The sequence below is a fragment of the Aplidium turbinatum genome, chromosome 2 (genome assembly GCF_918807975.1).
Source record: "Aplidium turbinatum chromosome 2, kaAplTurb1.1, whole genome shotgun sequence".
NCBI classification, from domain to species: Eukaryota; Metazoa; Chordata; class Ascidiacea; order Aplousobranchia; family Polyclinidae; genus Aplidium; species Aplidium turbinatum.
Window position 1 is genome coordinate 39,317,495 of NC_137473.1, and position 23,246 is coordinate 39,340,740.

Sequence of the window (23,246 nt, forward strand, 5' to 3'; positions counted from 1 at the left end):
AAGGGAACACTGCTCATGAAACACAATAACGGTGAAACGCACAATAGTGTTTACATGACATTTACAAACTTAAAATAAGCAACCCTATGCTCACAGACATTTTCGAAATTCGAAAACAGACGTTTTAATCAACCACTAGGACAGTGTGGCTATCGCATTGGAATAAGTTTCGGAAAGTATTTTTTGCTTTCATGCTCTTTAACTCCTCAAGAAAAGTGTTTTTGGTTATAGCCTACTTGTACGCTGATACCTTCTGCGAGCCACACATTACAGCGTGGCGGGCCGCATGTGGCCCGCGGGCCGCCAGTTGGTGACCCCTGCATAGCCCATCAGCGTCAGATGACAGTTTCTTGCGCAATGACACCAAGTGGTGGCGGTTTGTGAGCAATCTGTTTAATGCCGCCCTGAGGTACTCTGGCTGCAGAACAATAATAGTTTTCTGTTGGTCTAACATTCAGCTCACTGTCAGCTTCCAGGTTTTATAAATGGAATGCTGCTACCACAATTTTAGTTTAGCTGAGTTTCAGTCGCCACTTCAGGACATGCTGAGAGCTTTGTCCTGGCTTAGTGCGTCTTCTAAAGTTTCAGAACGACTTTGCCAACCTAAACAATCAACAGAGTGCGGAGTATTTTGTTTCACTATCACTAAGCTTCTGATTTTTCTAAACTTACGACTTCTACTACCATATACTATAAGTTACTTGAAAGTTTTTGACGTAGTAAACCAATTAATGACTTTTAGCATTTTGACAATTATTTAGCAATAGGCATCCAACGTTTCTATTGTTATATAAAACATTGAGCATTTGTTTTTGTTAGAGCTCATACTCACCACCAGTCGCACTTGCAAGCGACGATTCAAAACGTTGTTATAAAGGGCATTCTGATAACAGTAGGCTACATGGCATAACTCTTTGCGGAAGTTAGCATACACGAAATACTCATCAACGATAGGCTAATGAATTGTATTTCAAGGATAGAAATGTTTTTCAAGGACGATACTAATTTTCTCTGCAACTTCAAGGGCAGCCCTTGACGTTCAAGGGTGTCTAGAAACCCTGTAATCTATGCAAGTGAACCTGCGTGTCATTCGATGAAAGAGCCAGAAATAATCTTAACGTGTTGACTTGTCTTTCTTGATTGACTAGTCAAAAAAACGTTTGTATTGGATTTTTGAGTAATAGTTTGGTAAAAAAGTATTATCAGGCATAGTAGCCAATCAAGAAAGAGGCAGTCACAGTAAGAGTAATTGCAAAAGCGTTTATCACAAAGTTCCATGAGAAATTGGGATATGTGACATTGCCTTTATAGCATCTTGACTTTTCTTTTCCTGTAACATAAACTACAGTTTTAACACATTAGCCAATTCGGTGTTTTATTCTACTTTGAATTTATATTATAGGCTTGCAGGCTGTTTTTAAAAGCTAACATGGGAGGTGATTGCATCTCATGCTTGTAGTAAAAAAAACATTAATGCAGTCGTTTGAGAGATTTACTTTTACTCCACAGCGGAAAAAAGAAGATAAAACATAAATAAGCTCTGGAGGTGAACGTTGCAGCGACGCTGGTAATGAGCTATATATACTAAACGTAAACTAAAGTCAAACAAAATGTGGAGCATGTTCAGTATGTAATTTTTTTTTAGTTGACATCTCAAAGCGGGTGGCTGCAGCTCTTCAAAATATAAACTTTAATGCAATGATTCATTTAAGTTTGATTATAGCATAAGTTGCTGGTCTATGCTTAGTGATGAATGTTTGTAACATACGTTAATCTTAACATTTTAAATAGATTGAGTTTCGCTTTTAACGGCACGATCGTTGGATTCGTTGCTTACTTCACAATATATTATCTAGAATAGAGAAAAGAACACATTCATTACATAAAAGCTTACTTTCAAGGGCCTTTGAAGTGCAGTCCGCATTTTGTTCAGAGACATCAACAATTTCTTTCAAATCAATTTTTTCTTCTAATGTCTGCATCTTTGAATCTACCTCAGGATCAGAACAGGTTTCGTGTAGTACAATTTTGTCGCTCTTATTCTTCTTATTAACGTTGTGTTCACAAGTATTGGTCCTGGTAAACCATGTAGTGTTTTCCAGCTAAGGAAAAAGTATTCACTAAGTTAGGCTTACTCTTGTTTTGGAATTTCCTTTTCATATCATTCCAAGATATTTTCGGCTTTATCTCGTTTTACATTCAGTGTTTAAGTAATCTCAAAGTCTTTTTCATTAACGTTTGAATATGACGGGGCATGGCATCAAATTTCCAGCTGTGAATAGATAAAAAGAAAGCTAACCGGTAAACCACTTGACAAGATGGAGTAATCAAGTACAAAAAAATCACACACTAGAACATTGATGAATTTCAGCCATGTTTTTAAATTAGCTTTTAGTTTGCTTTTCTACATTTTGAAATAGCTAACTACACTGTACAGTTGGCATTAGCGATTAGTAGCCTATGCCCACAATCAGTATAACTAAGTGAGAAATACTGTATTGTCTGAAAGCTACTTAGCAGAAGTTTGTTTCCTTTACTAAACATATAAATATCTTTCCACAATCTAAACTCTTTGGGAAAGGGATGAGATTTTAAGTTTCTATTACCTTTGCAAGACGGACAGGTTTGGTGCAGTAGCTGATGATCAACATTATCACAGCAGCGAATGAAAATACGATTGGAGAATAATGTAAGTAATGAACTCTGAAATAGAGTAAAAATATCATGTTAACAAAGTCTGTAAACGTTGCCAATGTAAATAAATAATTACCAAAAATACTAATTTTCATAATTGCGTCTTTACATTACCAATCAGATGAGCAAATAGTAAATTTGTGGACTTTGTAGTTTAGTCTAGCTTATAGGCTAAATCCCATTACATGTGCTGCATGGTAACGTATTGCTCTTTGAGTCGGCAGTTCATCTGAGATTAAAGTAGTAGCCTACGGATATGTTTGAGTTTTTAATACTAGGATTTAAAACTCTTTTTCATTTTCCTTGGTCATACATGATACAGTTTTCAAAGTCTATAGCTCTTTTTCGATGTTGCCATTTTCGCATCCATATATTCACAACGTATCATATATGATACAAAATGTTTTTACGTAAATTGAATTATGCGCTATGCAGCATACAAAATTTGTTTATTTTTTGTTTTTTAGTGCACTCCAGTCAGTTAGAATTTAAAAAAGCCTAAATAAAGTGGAGAAGAAAAGGTGACTAAGGGAACGTTTAAATATTACGTAACGCCTTCGAGGGGGAGGGGGGTTTATGCAAAGCGTTACGTTAGCGTCACATTGGGGGGGAGGGGGTTTAAGCAAAACGTTACGTAACGCTTTCGAGTACGGAATGGTAGTTTTTTGTGCTGAATTCGTACTGAAAAAGCGTTACATTGGGGAGGGGGGGATTGAAAAAAGCGTTACGTTGGCGTTACATGGGGGAGGGGGGGGTCAAAAATTCGGAAAAAAGCGTTACGTAATATTTGAACGTTCCCTAACAGGGTTGAAAAGACCAAGGCAAAGAAAGAAAAATTGCATAAAAATGAATATGAAAATACAGTGACTGAAGAAATTTGAGCCACGTAAATGCAAGCAAGTGCAATGCAATGTCAGACCAAACTTTACGCTTATATTCAAGCGTATTTTACATGGCCAGCTTAAAAGCGTGATCTCTTGTCAAGAGTCGAACCACTGCATTTTAGAGAACGGTCAGATAGTTCAGGCAGATAGTTCTGATATGTATTTCAGCTATAAAACATTCAATTGAGTAGGCTACACATGATTTTATCAACCACTAAACTATTAGAATAAATAAAAGTAAGATCTTTATACCCTACGGTACAGAAATTAATTTACGCTTTGACTACGCGGAAGCAAACACAAGTTTAAATTTACAATACCAGTAAAAGGTGTTCAAAAAAATAAGGCAATAAAAATTTACTTCGCTACGATCCAAGGACGATTGTCCGCTTGGTCGCAGTCTGGAGCAGGGTAGGTAAAGTCAAACACCAACCTTACGACACCAGCCACAAGCCCTCCAATTAATCCCCAAAAAGCTCCCTGAAAATAAATTATAGATTTAAAATGTTTTGTAAAGAATCTAGAGCGGTTAAAAAAATGGTTTAAATCTCTCTGTTTTAACTTAAAAGTGTATATGAGTGTCAAACGTGCACACTGCACATGAGGGCCTGCTTCTCTCGATCGTCAATATTTCATCATTATCGGAATTGTTCTGAAAAGACTACACATCTACAATTCTGGAGTTTACATGTGAAAAAGCTGTATTGTTATACATAATGGAAAAAAAGTATACAACATCTCTGTTTATACGATTTAATTAAGATTTTGCAACTTAGTTCAAACCGTTTCATTGACTCTTGGCCAAAGAATTCCAAACAAAAATAAAGCTGTGACGGCTGATCCCAATGGAGCCAAGACCATGTTGATGTATATGAACAATTGGCCTCCAGCTGATGATAACAACACCGGAACCCATGCTATGCTGATCACAATCAATACGCAGATAGTAATCCTGTGATACATGCAAGCAATTATAATATGCTGTAGCATCTTTAAGTACTCCTAAAGCCAAAACATAATATTCTTGGAAATGTCGTAGGGTAAACTACTTCTTCAAGTAGATAATTAGCTTAACTTATTTATTTGAAGAAGTTATAGGACAGTATAGGCTGTATAACATAGGTTCGGGATGAGATGGCGCAGTAGATAGACTTCCAATCATGCAATCCTGCTTCGATTAATTGATCAGGCAAAAAAATAGCTGAAATGACAATATTGAATTGGCAACTAACAGTAACCTCAAACGTCCATCAGTTTGTTTAGAAATGGAATGGCGTAACCGCTTTGAAAATCTACTTATCACTGACATAAAAAAAATATGCTTTCTAAATTCGAATTTATTTCTTCAGGATGCATGATGATTTATTAAAAAGTATCTTCTAATCCAAACCAGTGGTTTGTAACCTCTTTCCATGTTGGTACCATAAATAGCCTATACTGACAACATTAGTGATAGTGTAAAAAAAACAAAAAAAACTACTGCCCATTGTTTTAAGAAATCAATAAAAAATCTGATCTTTGGAGTAGACCTGTTTCTTTTTCATGCCAGCTTTATGTAGGCTACTATAGCCTACACTGTAGCCACATATAACATCATAACGACACAAGCTTTTATCAGTTAATTGACTCACATGCCAACTAACAACATCTCCTTTTCTGTTGCTGTCTTGCGGATGCGTTTCCACACGTCAATGGTGAATATTGTGCTAGTGCTATTGAAGATGGATGTCAACGAACTCATCATTGCAGAAAGAACAGCTGCCACCATTATACCTCGAAGACCTGATTTCAATTACGATCTTTACTGCATGTTAGACTACGTTTGAACGGAACAATTAAAGGCTGTAGCTAAGATTTAAAACAATAAAACGGTTGCATAGAATTGATTTAGCTTTTGTGTAAGCTGAATGTAGCTGCTGAAGTTTAAAGTGTTCCATATTGGACGGTAAAATCAGAGGTAGCCTATACGATTACAAAAGGCTATTGCATGAGTAAAAAGAATAAAACAGAAAGTTTGTAGGGTGTTAGTATAATATAATATATCATGACGGTTTTCCAATATCTAACAGGGAACTTGAGCACCAGACTTTTGATTCTACCATTTTTACCGTCTGGTAAGAGTTCCAAAACAAGCTTTGGGTACGCAATGTTGGAACATCCTTGAGGGTTTCCGCAAATTCTTTTGCACTCGTGCTTATCTGCGCATGCCACTTCGTTAGGAAATAAAATTCTACTCACCATTCCTGTCACAATAAAAAGTGAAATTAACATTTTCAGCATTATGCTGAAAGAAGGCTTTAACCATGCATTTGCTATTAAACTATCAACATGTAGCCTAGTTGCGTGTGAAGAAGGGCTGGGGAGCATTAATCGTACTCTTCAAAATGTTTTAATTTCTAGAATGATAATGCTTTTAATAATTCAGGAGTTCCCAACCTGGGAATCATGACTCCCCAGTGGGCCATTAGCCTTTTTCAAAGGGGCCATATGGAAAAATTTGAAAAATAATAATTTTTTTGATTTATCATCTCTAAGTCCACTCCAACACTATATAACAAAAGAAATAAATAAAAATTTAATGAAAACGCTTAGTACATTTTTCCCAAATCTTCATGAAATGCTTCATGTTACCGGTTACTGTATAAACAAGTTTTTTTAATTAAACTTACGTTTCTTAATTTTTTCAAACTGTTGAAAAAATAGGGGGCATTGATTTTTCAAATTTTTCAAAGGGGGCCACGGTGCAAAAAAGGTTGGGAACCCCTGTAATAATTAATACAAACTTTCTTGGTGCTTTGCCTTCTCATCTAAAATTAATGTTTTTTGTCTGGCAATGCCACCATCTTAAACTATAGGCCTACGTAGGCGCATTTTTCATCGGAAATGATGCTTTGCAGACTATCTTACAATTTAAAAAAAAAAGTTTTTTTTTCTTTAAATTTTTAAAGGCTTAAAACTTATGTTGTCACTACAGAAAATCAGCGTAAAATTAAAACAAGTCTAAACTCTAAAAGATATAACTTCAACTCTTTTACAAACTTATAAATTTCTTCTAGAATGGTTGGTTGCTGGGCGTAACGAAACAAGACAATTCATCTTACCGATCATGACCATCATGTACATTGGAAGTATTTTCAAGAAACCCGCTAGAACACAACCAGCCTTGGCATGTTGCAAAGTCTTTGCAGCCAACAATCTTTGAATTATAACCTAAACAGTTTAAAAAAAATTGTATGGTAAAAATAAAATAATTCCAATACTTCGGACGCGCAATGAGGAAAAATTCCTCTCAAAGATCATTATTAGAAGGGAATATAAATGGTAAAAGAAATAAAGGCAGACCAAGAATAATTTGGACAACAAACATTTCTAAATGGACAAAATTAATTTATGAAAGTGCAGTACGAAAAGCTCATGATCGTGAGCAATGGTGCGTTGTATCTAACCTCAATACGAGGAAGGAACATAATGATGATGACTTTATCTATAGTCTAATCGTAGACTGCGAACGTAAGATATTGCTTGGTGTTAACTTTCAAACTACCCAACTTATAAAGTTATTCACCTAAAAGTACATATCAATACATTTGATAGCCTATAGCAATTGTTGAATCCAGCGATCAAACTTCTGCTTTTATATTAAAAGTTATCCTCTCAAAAGCAAGAGTCGACTTGAATTCTGGCCTACTTACAGCGTTTGTTTTGTTCTATAACAAAAACATTACTACGATGTCAATTGTCAATGTGGCCCACTAACCTGGTCAGTGCAGAAATAGTAAGTCCCGATTAAATAGATTCCTATCAGCATCCCAGTCCAAGGATGATCTGAGTATATAGGGTCTCGGAACAAATGAAAAGAATCTTCTCCCGGGACTCCACACGACGTGACGTTGCCACTTTCAAGAATATCCTTTGTTGTTTGGGGAATAGCATCCATGTACAAAGGTTTTAAGTTGTTATAACCGCCAATCTTATTAAAAGCTAAAAACAGAAAAACAAAGCAAACAAATCACTTAACTTGAATGCGGAATAAAGTAAGGCATGATTTTCGAGGCAACACAGATGAACTGTTTGAAATCGAAGCGCAGCAGATAAAAAATGCACGATTTACTTGTGTGTTTTCTGATTGCTAGTTGTTAACAAGAATTATGGAGAATCAATCGTTGTGCTGGAGACTCACGGCAGCCGACGCCTTATTCAGGCATGGCCGATGATGATGATGAGTTGTTTTTCTCGAGTTAGTTATCATACATGGCAGAGATGTATACGAAGTCAGGTTTTCTGGACTCCCTCTTCACTCCGACTATAAGTCTGTGACTCCAAACTCCAGTCCGACTCTAAACTTAAACCAACATCCAGGTTTTTATACTATAACACAGTGGCGTAGCCAAGGGGGGTTTTTCGCCCCCCCCCCTCCCCCCGTTTAGCACGCGGGTGACGTCACGATATTGAGAATTATGCTTTCAGTCTCTTTATGTCTCTAAAACAGAGTTTGCCTAATTTTAAACAAAACTGCATTAAAAGAGCGAGTTTTGCCTATACCAAACATTCAAAAATCTCAGCCTGGAACTAGCAACAAGAAAACATAGAGACTTAGCTTTATTTCCGAAAAATGCCAAAGAAAACATGATCTCATCCTTTTGCTATGCCACCGGACAGCACCATTTTACAGGAATATTCATGCCCACATTTTTGTTGAAAATGCTCTCAGAATGCACCAAACTCAAAGTAATTTTTCAGATTTTTTTGGGGGAGGCCCCCCAGACTCCCCGCCGTTGTATATCGTCTTAGGCAAACACGCCGGCTGGCGAAGCCCGCCGGCCATCAAACCCCCCCCCCCCTTTGTAAATTCCTTGCTACGCCACTACACTTTTACTGTACCTTCCCTATCCAATGTTATGAAAGGAAGACATATTTTTAAATCAAAAAAGTTCTGTTAAGAATAGAAAATCATAGAAGTACACAAAATAACAACAACGCAGAGTTCAACGTAAATAGTAATACGTTAAAAACACCGAATGACAAAAAAACAGACCCCGCGACTTCTGTTTTTTTTCAAGAAGTTCATACTATAACTCCATTCCGACTCAAACCGAGACCCGAAACTTCGGTTCCTAAATTCTTCAAACTCAGACTTCCTGTACACCTCTGATACACAACTCATGATCTGTTTCTTACATGAAAGGTACAACAGCGGTATAGCTCTTGTTTTATTTTGACGTTGAATTGATTATTTTTAGGAATTTAATCTTTGTGATTACCCACATGTGGCCTGTCAAAAAAATATGTTTAGATCTATTTTAAAACAAATGTTATATGGGTACCGGTACCGAAAACGTGAGATTTGTTTTTGAATTTGAATTACAATAATGTGAAGTTTTTTAAACGCTGTAATTTTGAATTGTAATTACTGATTTGGCTTTATAGGTTTATACGAAAACTAAATAACATCTCTACACAAGGCTTAAGGTGACAAATGAAATTAAAAAAGGTTTCAAAAACATTACCTATTATCGTGAGCATCAAGCCACCAACCACTAAAACGATTGATTGCATTGTGTCTGTGTAGATCACAGCTTTCAATCCTCCGAGAATGGTGTAGATTCCAGTAATAACAAGCAAAGAAACTGAAAGTAATTTTCGTGTTTGTAAACAAAAATGCAACAAGTAGAATATTAAAGGAAAGAAATGGGCCTACCGTATGGTTTGTTGGCTCCTCATTAAAAAAAAGATAAAGGAAATCACATTGTGCTTGGTTGATTAATCGTGGGAATCTTTTTTCTGGGACTAAAAAAGCTTTCACAAGTGGTGCATGAAGACATGAAGTGTGTTCGTGTTTTCACTATGATGCATCAATGCACTTTTACGTATACGGCCTATATGTTTCCCACAAAGTAGGCTGCATCAGTAGAGTGAACCCAGGTAGGTGAGTTTAGAAAATATAGCCTACTGTAGGCAGTGTTGGGCGCGATAACTCATTTTTCAGTTAAGCGATAACGATAATCGATAAACGAAAAATGCCTAAAGCGATAACGATAAACGATAAATCAAATACAAGTTAAGCGATAACGATAAACGATACATTATCGCCGATAATGTCCGATAACGATAAAAAAAATTTTCTCAATTAGCGCTGCCCCATCCCATGCAGCACGAACTGTTTTCATCAACATGACGAAAAGTCGAACATAATATACTGTAGGCCTAAAGGGACAAAACTTTTTGTAAGTTATGCATGAATAGAATCGCAACAGCGGCAGTGGGTATCGAATCTTCAACCTCTTGATCCAAAATCAAACCACTGAGGTAACCACCGTGCTTATAATTATACCTTCAGATGCCAGTTGGATGCTTTTATCAATTGAGTTACATTGCTGGTTGCGTGCAGTAGGCAAAATAATTAAATCAAATGAAAATACCATAAAAAAAAACTCCAAACTTTGTATTTTGCTTTCTGCTTAAAGAACTGATCCATCAAGCTTGTCAAATTAGTCGTGTTTGTTTTAGAACAATAACATAATTATCATAATTTACTAATAATTTCAGATAATTTTTTTTGTTTTCTTTGTGAACACTATCATTAAAGCAATGGCAGAACGCTGAGTTGTTGAGATAAGAATTACAATATAGGCACTGTAGTAGTGGGAATAAAAATATTTGATTGAGGTAGGCTATGTCGCATAGATAAATAAGAAAGGTTATATTGTATTTAGCATAATTTTACCACGCAACTCGATGCGTCTATTGTCATGCAAAAACTTCTACAAGATGCAAAAAATGTGATGTCGGTCTGCATGTCAAATGCTTCAAGCAATATCATATTCCGCAATGACTTGTTTCAGTGATGTTGTGTTACTTTGCTAATTTTCATCTTCATATATTTTGAATTTTTACTTCAATAAAGTGCTTGATGACAATAATGACACGACAAGACATGAACAAGACATTTCCCAATTTGCAACTCTAAAAATTATTGTGTTGTCAGGGCCGTCGCTGCAGGGGGGCGTGCCCCCTCCCCTGACAACGACCTGTGCACACACACTTCAGGCACTGAAGAAGAACTGGTTTCAATTTTACTTTCATTAACTAGTAAAAATATTACTTTTCATGGTCTTTTTACTTGTGTGTTCATCCGAAATAAAATTTATCGGCGATTATCGGTGATAATCAAATATTGCCTTTGGCGATAACGATAAACGATAACTCAAAAAATAATTGAGCGATAACGATAAGCGATAAAAATTTATCGCCGATAATTATCGCCGGTAAATTATCGCCGATAATGCCCATCACTGACTGTAGGCTACAGTTTGGAAGCACCGAGTTACAAAATTTATTGTTGCAACCTGTTGTCCTACTACCAAAGTTTTTCGATCAAACTAAGTAAATATTAAATAAGTCTTTAATGTTAAAGACAGCACTTACTGATTGCAACATAGAGATTGATTCTAAACGCTTGTTGTATAAATAATGCTCCCGCGTATAAATCCACTGCTATTTTGGTAAGAACGTAAATGAGAAGTGATAACACTGATAAAGTAACTCTCAAGCGGATCCCTCCATATCGTTTGTAGATGTACTCTGGCATAGTGAACACCTGAAACACAACAACGAAAAGAGTTTAGGCATCACCTAAATATATATAATAATGTAACACAACAATATGGCTCAAACCCTAATTTATTATTTTACAATCTGATGTTGCTCAAAAAAAAATCTAAAAAATACAATGAAAAGCTTTTTTTTCAGTTTAAAGGAAAGACAAAAACATCACTTTGCTTTCCTGTTTTGGACAAAACAATTTAAATTTTGAAACGTAACTGAGATTTTTGCTCAGAGAAGAAAATAGGTTTTAGTTAAAAACTGATTAACAAAGGCTGCATCAGTATAAGAAGTTAGATAGTTAGGTAGGGGAAGGTCTAGTTAGCTGAGCCAGAAATCGATTTTTCTGCAATAAAAATTTAACGACAAACTTTACCAAAAATCCATCCCATCATCATAAATTTCAGTCTTATGCGGTTCTTGTGAACATGTTTGTGTTTGCGACTGACCCCGATTAATATCATTTATCGGCATTTTAAAATTGAAATTTAGCCGGCTCAAATGATACCCTAAATTTCACGGTTGAGCCACCCCTTGTTCACGGTTGATCCACACTTATTTCACTTCCAAAAGATATCCCAAAACAGAGCTCAATCTGCATCAAACACAATAAACTCTTCTCTTGAACATCTTGCAAATAAACAATCAAAAAAAGTTTAAACTGTGTATTGTGTCTAGTGTCTTAAAATGAAAGAACAGTGAACACTGAACGAACAGAAATTTATATTTCTGAAAACACTGAGAATCATTGAATAGGAAACTTTGCACGAAGGTGCTTTTACCTTTCTGAAACGATTTCGCGAGGTTTGTGAAGAAAACGAACATTAGCAACCAGTGGCGTTGCTATCGAGAAAAATATAAGGGGAGGTGCTAAAAAAATTACCTTCAAACTGGCGCATTACAGAAAAAACTACTCTTATGGAAGTTTAAGGGGGGCAGTGGACCGCCCCCGGCTAGGACACTAGTTCTACGCATCAATTACAGTACGGTACAACAAAATTAGGGCAGTACGTAAGGACTGTGGCGTGTCCCTTTACAATACTGTCTGAAGAGTTCTGTCCGCTAGAGGTCGCCAAGGCTGGAACGTGGCTCGCGGAAGAATATGAGCAAGACACTTTGACAACGACAACTCAGCGGCCGGACGTGAAGGAAAACGATACACAAACAAAGACAATAAAGAAATGATATTCGGAAATCGGAACATGGCTACAAGGTTTAACCTGGACTACTGATTCGGACATTGATTCTGTTGTTAAGTAATAATACTGTGTACGTAACCTGGTCTACCCTGGTGACCTTAATGTGTATTAGCTTACCATTGTTAATTAAGGTTATTGTGTTTACTCTGTCTACCTTGTTTACTTTGAATTATTATACTACTTCTACAATGCTTACTTTTGTGTGGTATTAATAGGCAGTGCACTCTAGAAGAGATAAGGTTAGAACATCGCCCCTTCTGAGCTAGGAGTCGCACATCGGTAGTGCTTAGCGAACACTATCCGACAACATAAAACCCCTGCGCCAAAGGACCATCGGCTCATAAACTACATTCCTTATGATAAAGGCATGGCTCAACCGTGAACATTGCAAGTGGCTCAACTGTTAACATCGCCGCCATTTTCAAAATTCATGAAAAATTGCGAAGAACCAACTGGCTAATCAAGTAACGAGAACTACTAAAACAAAGAGTAAGTTACCCTCACCTATCCCAGTATTTCCATTAAGACAACGATGAAACATCGTAGGAAAAAATAGCACATTTCTTATTTTTCTCAAAACTACTTTTACGTACCATTTTACATTTAACTGCTTCACAATTTTTCTGCTTGTAGAAAATCCCTAATACTACATGTGCTAATGGACTTCAAGTTTTTCCATATTTTCGTTATGAAACGGTTGGCTAATCATGCACAACGTTGCGATAAAACCGGATGGATCAACCGTTACCCGGCTCAACTACTAACCAAACCTTCCCTTACAGTATAGCCATTCGAACCATTTTTACCTGACTCGATAAGTAAATAGGCACAAACAACCAGCCCATTTGTAGGATAAGAAAAATTGCAAACCACTCGAAAGATCCCACAGCGATTCCTGAAACGGCCCCGGTTCCTGCAAGCCCGACAAAGTGTGCCGCCCCAATGTTAGATACAAAGACTGATGCCCCAACTGGAAGCCAAGGCATATCCCGACTCGCCAGGAAGTAACCTTTCAAACTATCCCGAGCGCCTTTTCTCGAAGCCTATGAATACGTAACAAGATCAAGCAACAGAAAGTCAAGTTTTGATGCGTTAAAAGATCAACAATGAACATCTCTCAGAAACGACCTAAGACTAGCCTACATAAAGTTTCAGCAAACGAAATGTAGCCTACTTGTTTCTTTGAATCGTTCGTGTCATAAAACAGTAAAGAAAATTATTAGCCAAACGTCGTCAACATAATCAATTTTTTATTAGAAATATATATTCGAACAAAGCAAGGTTAGATCTGATTAAGTTCGAAGCATTCTCACCCATATTCCTACTCCCAATGTGGCCAGGACATACACAACAACAACTGCTATATCAATCCCGCCCAAACTAGACTCCTGAAGTTCAGAATTTGTACTTTGTGCTGAGGTGGTTGTCATTTTTATTGCGGAGGCCTATAACAAACCTATTAGAAGCAACAGGAACTTGCCATTGGAGAGAGTTGATTAAACTACTGTGTAGGCCTATGGCAAGCTTGCCTAGTTTGGAACTAGCAATTATTTTTGACCTGAGTCTACAGAATGGTTAATTGCAGATGCGTAGGCCTAAAATACTTTGTCGTTGACTTGCATCACTTTATGTGACAGAAAAACAAACATGATTTAATTTTACTTTATTTATTAATTTTTTTAGTCTGCAACACTTTCCTAAATGCCTTGTGTCTTGCAATATGGTCACGCATATTCTTGCAGCTTGCCGATTAATCTTTAGTCCTGTATGAGTTAGTTAATATATAACTATTTAAGTTGCAACAATTACTAACAAGATCAAGATGTTTGCGTTGACCACGTGTAAAGAAGATAAATTTCTAAAATTCTACAAGTGATATTTCATAGAATATCCTACATTGGTGAAGTAATTTACATGACTGAATGGCAAGATTGTCTGCCTGACATATAAAAAAAAAACATTACTTAGGACATTGATTATTAGCTTGCAGATTAATTAGAATGGACTTCCTTTGCCATTCTATTAACGTAACCAACACAATCAACTGTTAGACATGAGTCTGGATTTGGTACAAATACATGTTGAAGTAATAATAAATAATCCAAGTAAAGCGTGGACAAGTAGGCTACCGGTAGGCCTACTGGTGTTGGTTCCACAAATTGGGGTTACTTTGTACGCAAGGGTAACTTTCAACACTTGTCAAAATTTTGATCACGTGGTAGCCTACATCTTTTGTTTTTTTCATCGATTTTGGAAAAAAAAAGCTTGTAAAAAATGGTGGCCATTGATAGTTAGCCTACTCACAATTCAATTTGGGTAGAGAGGTAGCTCTTTTGAACCATAAACAAACATAACTCAGCAGCAACACTACATTTAACATTATAAAACAAAAAACAAAAGCGAACGTTTTCGGCTAGTCATACAGCCCTTTTCAAGCCTATAAGAAAAAATACATATTAAAAGAAATGCTAAAGAATCATATAGTATCACAGCAAAAATATGGTCAAATCTAAACATTTAAGAAACTGTCTCTCGTGACAGTTTCTTAAATGTTTAGATTTGACCATATTTTTGCTGTGATACTATATGATTCTTTAACATTTCTTTTAATATGTATTTTTTCTTATAGGCTTGAAAAGGGCTGTATGACTAGCCGAAAACGTTCGCTTTTGTTTTTTGTTTTATAATGTTAAATGTAGTGTTGTTGCTGAGTTATGTTTGTTTATACTCACAATTCATCCTAAAAAAGTCCAAACTTTTGAAACGAGACCACATTGTTTGTACGCTGCAGTGCTCATAGCCGAAAACACTTTGTTTACAAAAAAGTAGGCTCCCAAGTAGCAAAGATTGGCGTCTAGCCAGCTCCACGCTAGCGAAGTTATTGGCGACGCGCCAGCGATAATCGCCAGCCAGCCGCCACCGATCTGCTCATCGCATAACCGGCGTAACGCTGGCGAAATTCGACAATAAAGTCGGCTGTGCGTAAGCGCCTCGATGGCGAAAGTCGCTCAAGTTAGTTAACGGCGCGCTGTCTGTACACCTACGAATTTCGCTAAACTTACTGGCACGTTTTTCCGGCTGCGCGCACTGTCGCTGGACTGACGAATGTCGCCCTGCTGAAGCCTCCTTTTTTTCGGCCACCAGCAGCAGCTGTTGTTTTGCGAAATTATCAAAACAAAACACTAAAACTTTTTAAAACATTTTGTGTATTAATTGTCTTTTTGTGGTTAAAGCGAGACGCAATTCAAAAATGTAAAACAACGAAAACAATGAAGATTTTTAATACACTGACTTACCACAGCTCCATTTTCGTAACACAATGCTAAAAAATGTATCAGTAATTAATGAATGGCGGTTTTTCTGATCATTTGTAATACAAATAACAAAACAATTTACAAGTCCAAGCCATGGGAGAGCAAAGCTAAAGACTATAAACATGAGATTATTTGTAAAAGCCCAGCAGCTGTTAAGTGAATTTTGACAGTTTTCGCGAAACAATAATTTTTAAGCAAAAAATTCTATTAAAAAAAACTTTCTTGGTTTTCGAAAGTATAATGAGTTTGATTAAAATGTTTGCTTGCAAGATTTACCCTAGGCCTAGGGTAGGGGTAAGTAAAATTTACTCCCGGTTAGAAACCAATTGTGTACTACGTACTACAGTATCATAACTATAAGCATATATTGTAGGTATTGCAATACGTCAAAATCACAGCACTGGAAGAAAATACACAGCAACATCAAGAACACTACCATTGCTTCCATTGTATTCTCTGATGTAATAAAGGTTAATACGAAGCTAGCAGAGAAATTCAGATTAATGAGTTTTTTGTGCTATCTGGCTTTGCTATCTGTCACCAGCCGCCTTCAAATACCGCTTCACTGCAGATTCGATATCTTTGTCCGTCGCCTTGGCTTGCCTTCGAATCACATCTGTAATAATACAAAATGAGCTCTCTGTGAAAACAATTTCGCTCACAACAACAACTTAATTACACTACTAACTCATTATTAGATAGCACATCTTATGATTGTGGATTAAATGTCGAAAATATGTAGTAAGAATGACGCAGAATTAGGTCAGCGCGTCATAATCACCACTGTGTATTGAGCGGGAACATTTGCTGTTGTATGGAATATATCCAGCTGCGATTACCAGCGCTGTAGGTCTTGCTTGCAAAGTGTTAATCCGAAGTGCTAATTTACATTGGCTGGCAATATTGTCGTTTTTATATCGATTCAATGTTGTCAGACATTGAATCGTTGTTAAAAAGGAAAACTAGGTTAGTTGACATCCGAGGGGAAAACACGTGTCTTCATAGTTCAGAAATGTTCCCGCTGTGGGTTAGTGACTTCAAACCCTCAATGGTGACATCATAACGGAATAAATGGTCAGATTTTATGAAAGGCGGTATGCAGTTGAAACAATTTACTGAGCTGCGAGCAGTTGAAACAATTTAGTGTCGTTAGATGGTCCCGCAATACCGGATTACAATCCCGATAAAGCAGTTATCGCGTGGTGCAACGATTCTATTGCAGGACGTCGCCCAGAGTTCAACAACGCTAAGTTATCATTTTAACATTGTTGCAAGTTTAATTTTATTTGCTTGTGCTATCGTTACTTTGGCCTCCAAGCACGCAGATTTGGCCGCCGAGAAGGAGCTTTCGGTAGGCCACGATGGCTGCCGGAAAAAAACACGAGTTTTGAGGCCTGCCCTAGTCAACAATTTGGGTTGATCCTTTCCTGAAAAGCATAGGCTAGGCTAACAATATATACTGCATCATGTTGGCATCAAAAAAGGTTTTGCCATTTTTTACATCATAATAATAAACCAGTAGAGTAGTAGACTACTATTTCTGGTGCTTTCGTGTGTATCTCTAGTTTTAGAAGCACTGTGAACACAAATCAACACAACACTTCAAAACTAACCGCAGCTATATCTTCTTAGAAACATCGTCGATTTTCCAGGAATAGGTTGAATGCCATTCTTTGCTGCGTTTGTCTGGTTGAATGGCGGTCACCAGGTTTCAGAATCAGATCCAACTATTATGGATAATTGCCATAGCGCCATTTTCTCCATCAAACTCTATTATATGATATTGTTCCATTTCTGTATCTCTCGTCCAAGAAAACCTTGTATCAATAATAGGCTATGAACAAAACTACAGTTAGTTAAGAATAAACCTGTGAACAAAGCACATGTAAAACAAATAATTCCTCATGGTTTGTTCCGATCTTAATTTTGTAATATAATATATACAAAAATTAAATTAGTAATACACAATCTATACAGCAACCAGTATATACCTGTACCACAGACTAACTTCAGACTTAGGTTTTTATTGCATTGTAGCACTAAAGTAATTGCATTACCGAAATCTCTATCAATGTGCCTAAAAACCTGCTGAAAAAGCACGATAGCCTAATTTGTTTTGTAGCTATTTCCTTATCTACTTTTGCCTTAAGTTCATTGGTAGTTACATCTTAAATGCAATAAAACATGTTCACATAAATTACGTGTAACATTATTTAGTGGTTTACCGCAAGTGACTAGAATACTGAATACCAGACACCATCAAATCAACCACTTAGTGAATTTGTTAGCAACACAATTGCATATCGCAGTAATCCTAACGACTAACTAACGAGGTCCCTAACCCTAAGCTTTATTACACAGCAGTCTACCCAATAACTGAGCAAACAGGCTTCAACTGAATCAAATCAATCGCGTGTTTGAAATGGCACGTGACTTCAATCAAGCGCAACTAAAACGGAATGAAGCGCGGCCTTTCGTAAGAAACTCGACAGCGCGTTGTCAGCGGAAAACGAGCAAAAATCGAAAGCGCGTCTCTCGCACGAAAGTCGACCGCGCGAAGCCAGCAGAAAACGATGAACTTTGAAGAAAAAAAAGTCATGACGATATTCGCCATCCAGGCGCTGGCCTACCGCTAACGATTTTCGATGTCGCCAATGTGAGCGCTCGCCGCCCTGATGACGCCAGCTGCACGCCAACTATTGCTACCTGGGCTACTTCTGAAGGAAAGTGCCCACACTTTCATGTGTCTTTCAAGACTTGTCGAGTGTTTATCCATGGATTTTTATTCAGTAGCTAGAAACAGCCCAAGCATCTGTGATTGCAAAGATATTTTTAGTTACGTTTAGGGGAGACTGATGGAGATAAGTGGGACAAATTTTTAAGGGTTCAGAAAAACGCAAATTACGATTTTTTGCTTCCCGAGATTTTATTAGTAGCCTAGCGCTTGTATTTTGTGGAGTTTGATGCCCTTTATCAATCTTGGATTGCATGAAATCATAGGTTTAAAGAAAAATGAATGGTTTGAATTTAAAAGTAGTGAGTCAAATGGGTATATATGGGACACGTGCAGAAGAACTAGGACACAGTGTTAGGAGAATGGGACACCTTGGGGTAAAATGGGCAGTAAAAAAATCCACACAAATTTTGCTGTTGAAGCTTGTCTTTTAGTTTTATTACAATAGTAACAAACTCAAATGATGTTAACAGTCAGCACACTATAGAAATGCAATGTTTCAAGCATGTTTGTGAAAAATTATCATTGATCATTAGCGAATATCAAGATCTCCAAACTTGACGGCAAATATTATGCTGTCCTTGGTATGAAGTCAGGGATATCTAGAGAAGGGGATATGAAGGCTCGCAGCGATTGCCTTATTCTCACGACACTACCAGGGCGGTAGTTTGTAGTGCTTGAAACATGTGGTTCTTTTTTAAATCATAGAAAGTTTTGTAATGCAGCTGATACAATGAGCTATAGAAGACAGTTTGCAAATGTTACGTAGAGCATAAGAATACTTGTTTACAAAGACAGTTGAAAAGTTACCAGTAAGCTGTTTTTATAACAAAGACTTTGCAGTAGGCTAGATGTAAAGCAAGTATATCGGTAGTTGAATTAACAAGCAACCACGAGCATGCTGTGAATATCCAGGCCTGATGCTAATAGCGCAATGCAAGTTATCATAACAAGATTTATTAAACTACTATCGGTGCCAATTGCCATTTTATGATAAATACAGATTATTTACGATAAACAAAAGCCCTTCTATTGTCAGACGTAATAAAAGCCTTCGTATCCCCTTCTTTAGATATCCCTGTATGAAGTGTTGTTCCTTTCGAAGATGACTTTGGAAGAATGGAGAAATATAATAATACCAAGTGGAAAAACAGGGTGGGAGTCAGGGACGTACGGATGAACAAATTTGTTGTTGAATTTACTATCATAGTTTCCTTAAAAAGTTAACCATCACCTCTTCATCTTCACTAGATGTTTCCTCGACTTGAGCCACATCGAATACAGGATTGGGAGCCTTCTCTATTGTAAATTCTGCAAGAATATATGACCCCACTGGCCAGGCATTTGGATCCACACCTCCTAAATAAATTGGATCTAAAGATTCATCTTCACATTCCTCAAGCTCATCATCTTCGCTATCCACCATGATCATCACAACGTCGTCATCATCTGAGCTTTCATCACCAGCGACGTGTTTCTTCTTTTGCAAACGTTTAGGCTAAGCAACTTCAATACATCAATCAGCCAACCAAGAACACTTTGGGACACTGCGCGACAAAGGGAACATTGGAAAAATTTACGAACTGAGCATCTAGTTCATCAAAGGCCGCATCGGCTATGATACTGTTGATGATGAGGCTAAGCAACACTGCAAAGCTAGACTTTTTCCGGTGTCTTTTCTCAAGATCTAACTCTACGATGAGAACTAACACTACTATCGGGGAGAACTGGGACAGCCTGTCCCAGTTCTCCTTGCAAGATGTTTTTACGCCATTTTGTAGTTCTACCATTTGTTTTGCAAAAGGATGCCTTATTTACTACCGTACCATCAATGCAAGCTGATACCTGAAGCAACACAGCCAATTCACTAAAACTAATATACCTTTCTAATTCGAGCACTACTACAAAATAATGCCAAGTCTAAAAAATAACTTTTTCCACTCAAAAACTACTTACAGCGACGGAAGTTGAATAGCTGCTACAACAATGGTCTCAACTGCACACAAGTGAAAGGAAACTGATGTTTACGTGAACACGTGATCGTTAGCATGACTGGATGTAAAACGAGGGAAATATTGCAGGTGTCCCAGTTGTAACGCGTCCCAATTATACCCACTCTCCCCTACTAGATTTTCTATAATTCAATATTAATATTTTGAACACTGTTCAAAGTATCATCGACTCATTGTGTAGGCTACCTAGCTTTGCCATATTAATATCGTTATGGGACACACTGCGGTCTCCAAAACATCATAGGGCGTTGTTTCAGAAAAATAGGTTTTGTAATTTTTTTTGTGTTAAAAACAATGTTTTTGTTTAAATACTTTCAAAACGACTTGGAAAGACAAAGAAATAAGGGCTTCAGGTTTTTAGCCTCGTGGATGGGGTAAGAGGAGATCAATTGCAAGGTACCCCATTTCACAGAAAAAAAAGACAATTGTTGATAGAAAAGTTTATTATGTATCCGTTTAGTACATCTGCAGTGCCTTCAATGCACTTGGTTGTTCAGATTTAACAAAAAAAATGTGTAGCCTATGTAGTAAGAACGCTTCGTCTGCTTATTGTATAAATCTAAGAGTCTTACAAAATTAAAAGAAGTTCGCTGGTTTCTGTTTTCTAATCGTGGTGCAGAAGGTGAAAACTTTCCCTCCACAACTTCTTCTATGTTATTGTAGTCTACATTTGGCGATCATATTTCATTGACATGATATAGAGAAATCAATTGAAAGTCATTCATTCCTTCCCCCAATTGACTATGGCTGGCAAGCCCTTTCCGATCAGAATACTTTAATTACTGCTTAAAGTCCACGTCACGCTTCATTGCACAGAGCTGAGAGAAAGGTCTTTAATCCGATGTTCCATTGGTCCCACCGTAGCCTATCCAGGTAAAAGTTTTTAGTAAGACAAATGAATCATTGGACCAATCAAACGTTATAGGAACAGCATTTCAACCAATCAGAAGTTTGCAGGTAAAACAGAGAAAAAACGCAAACATTTCTGATAGAAAGCAAACCAGCGAACGTTTCTCCGTAGCCTGCATTGTTTAATTTAGTGGGTTAAAGCGAGGGAATGAATTTCGACCACGTGCTTTCGATTTAGTGGTGCCGAAGTAGAGGGGATGGGGGATATATCTCCCCAATATTGTGGCAGCATCCCATCAATAATATAGAAACAAATATTTGCTATGAAGTTGTACTTCGATTCTGTTGTTGTTTTTTTATTGATGTTTGATCACGGTTCGAAATTGTCTTAGATTTGACGCTAGACCAGGGGTGCACAACCTTTTTGCTATTACCGGCCGCATTCAGATTACTTCTATAAAACACGACCGCTAGTGAGTTTTAAATGATATTTTTTGTAATTTGCGCTATCTAAGAAAATAATTTATTCGTTAATATCCACTGAACTTATCATACTTAGGCTATACCAAACAGTGCCATAAAATATCAAACATTTTTTTTAATGACTTTATTCAATAAAAGTCTGCGACATTGCAACTAGTGACTCCCTTGATTTTTCATACGAGCAGATAAACTTGCAAAGTTAGGAATCTCTCGAGATATCATCAGTCTTAGTTGAGCTCCAGGTTTCCGTCTCGTGGTCCAACAATCGCGTTCGGTACTCGTTTTTCAGGTAGCCTATGTCATTTGTGAAAAGGCAGACTCGCACATGTAAGTGCTTCGGAAAAGAACAAGAGTTTCTCTTGCCAATTCTCGCAACATTGGATATAATCAAGTGCACTTTCCACGTGTTAAGCAAATTTTCTTCACACTTGAACTTAGTCACAAGCTGCTCATTTCTATTTAATTCCACCAGTTCCATCTGAAGATGTAACGGAACGCTTTCGGTTTCAATCAGGTGTGGAAGGGCAACGAGTCGTAATGTTTACAAAAATTTTTGAAAATCTTGAAAACGATGAGCAAAATCCTGCAACACAGTATCATCACAAACACCAGAAAAAAGAGTGATTAGAATGTTGTCGACCTGTCTTTCGCAGCTGTCGATGAGAGCCATAAGTTGTATGAAATAGAAACAATTACACTCCTGAAGATGATTTTTAAGAAGACAGTTGTCACGAAAATCCGATACTTTTTGTCCATGATACATATTGTTGTATCTTTTCCTTGCAGGTTTCAGTTTAAATTGTCGGCATGGGACAGAAAATTCAGTAGAAACGCCAGAGATGTGAGGAAGCTCTTATTTTGTGAAGGGCAGTCTTTGTTTATTGTGGAATAGTATTTCATTATTTCTTTGCGCAACTGCAGAACACGGCGAGATGTTTCTCCTTGAGACAACCAACGAACGATAGAGAATGTCTTGTTCAGTCGTTTCGCTCAATTACAAAAGTTCTTGGAATTGCGTATGATGAAGAGCGTTGGCACGAATGCCTACAAAATTCACCTCTTTTAAAGTGGTTTAAACTGATTACTTTTTGCATCAATCAATCAATGAAATCAACTTATTTTAGCGCACATGAGAAATGTGTTCACTGAGAATGTAGCGAAAGAGTTTAGCTCACTGATTTAACTACACTCGCACGGGCAAGGCCGCCAACACATGCTTATTAAATTGTGTGTCTACGGCCGCATAATTATTCATCGACGGCCGCAGGTTGAACACTGTTGCGCTAGACAATGAAAGACCTTCATTGAAGGTACAGGGGTCCCACCAGGCGCGGATCTATGGGGGGGCCCAAGGGGCCCGGGCCCCCCCGAAATTTTGTGAGAAATTGTTGAATGGTTCGATATGCTTCTAAACAGCTGATATTAGTCCCAATGCGGACTTAACTTATCCCGGGGGGGGGAGGAATTATTTTTTG

The 23,246-nt window shown here is 37.3% G+C and overlaps 1 protein-coding gene and 1 pseudogene across 1 annotated transcript; both read right to left on the reverse strand.

The window, feature by feature from the left end:
* Positions 1 to 950: 950 nt before the first annotated feature.
* LOC145765262 (sodium/myo-inositol cotransporter 2-like) lies at positions 951 to 13,380 on the reverse strand. The gene is made up of 12 exons (XM_082577058.1): positions 13,186 to 13,380; positions 11,004 to 11,175; positions 9,086 to 9,205; positions 7,336 to 7,559; positions 6,680 to 6,788; positions 5,687 to 5,821; positions 5,210 to 5,360; positions 4,362 to 4,530; positions 3,940 to 4,058; positions 2,607 to 2,703; positions 1,895 to 2,102; positions 951 to 1,330 (listed from the first exon to the last, which is right to left on the reverse strand). The coding sequence occupies exons 1-12, from the start codon at positions 13,363 to 13,365 to the stop codon at positions 1,203 to 1,205; spliced, it is 1,812 nt and encodes a 603-aa protein (XP_082433184.1). The 5' UTR covers positions 13,366 to 13,380; the 3' UTR covers positions 951 to 1,202.
* An 8,544-nt stretch (positions 13,381 to 21,924) lies between these two features.
* LOC145788269 (general transcription factor II-I repeat domain-containing protein 2-like) lies at positions 21,925 to 22,534 on the reverse strand (annotated as a pseudogene).
* Between the last annotated feature and the right edge of the window lie 712 nt (positions 22,535 to 23,246).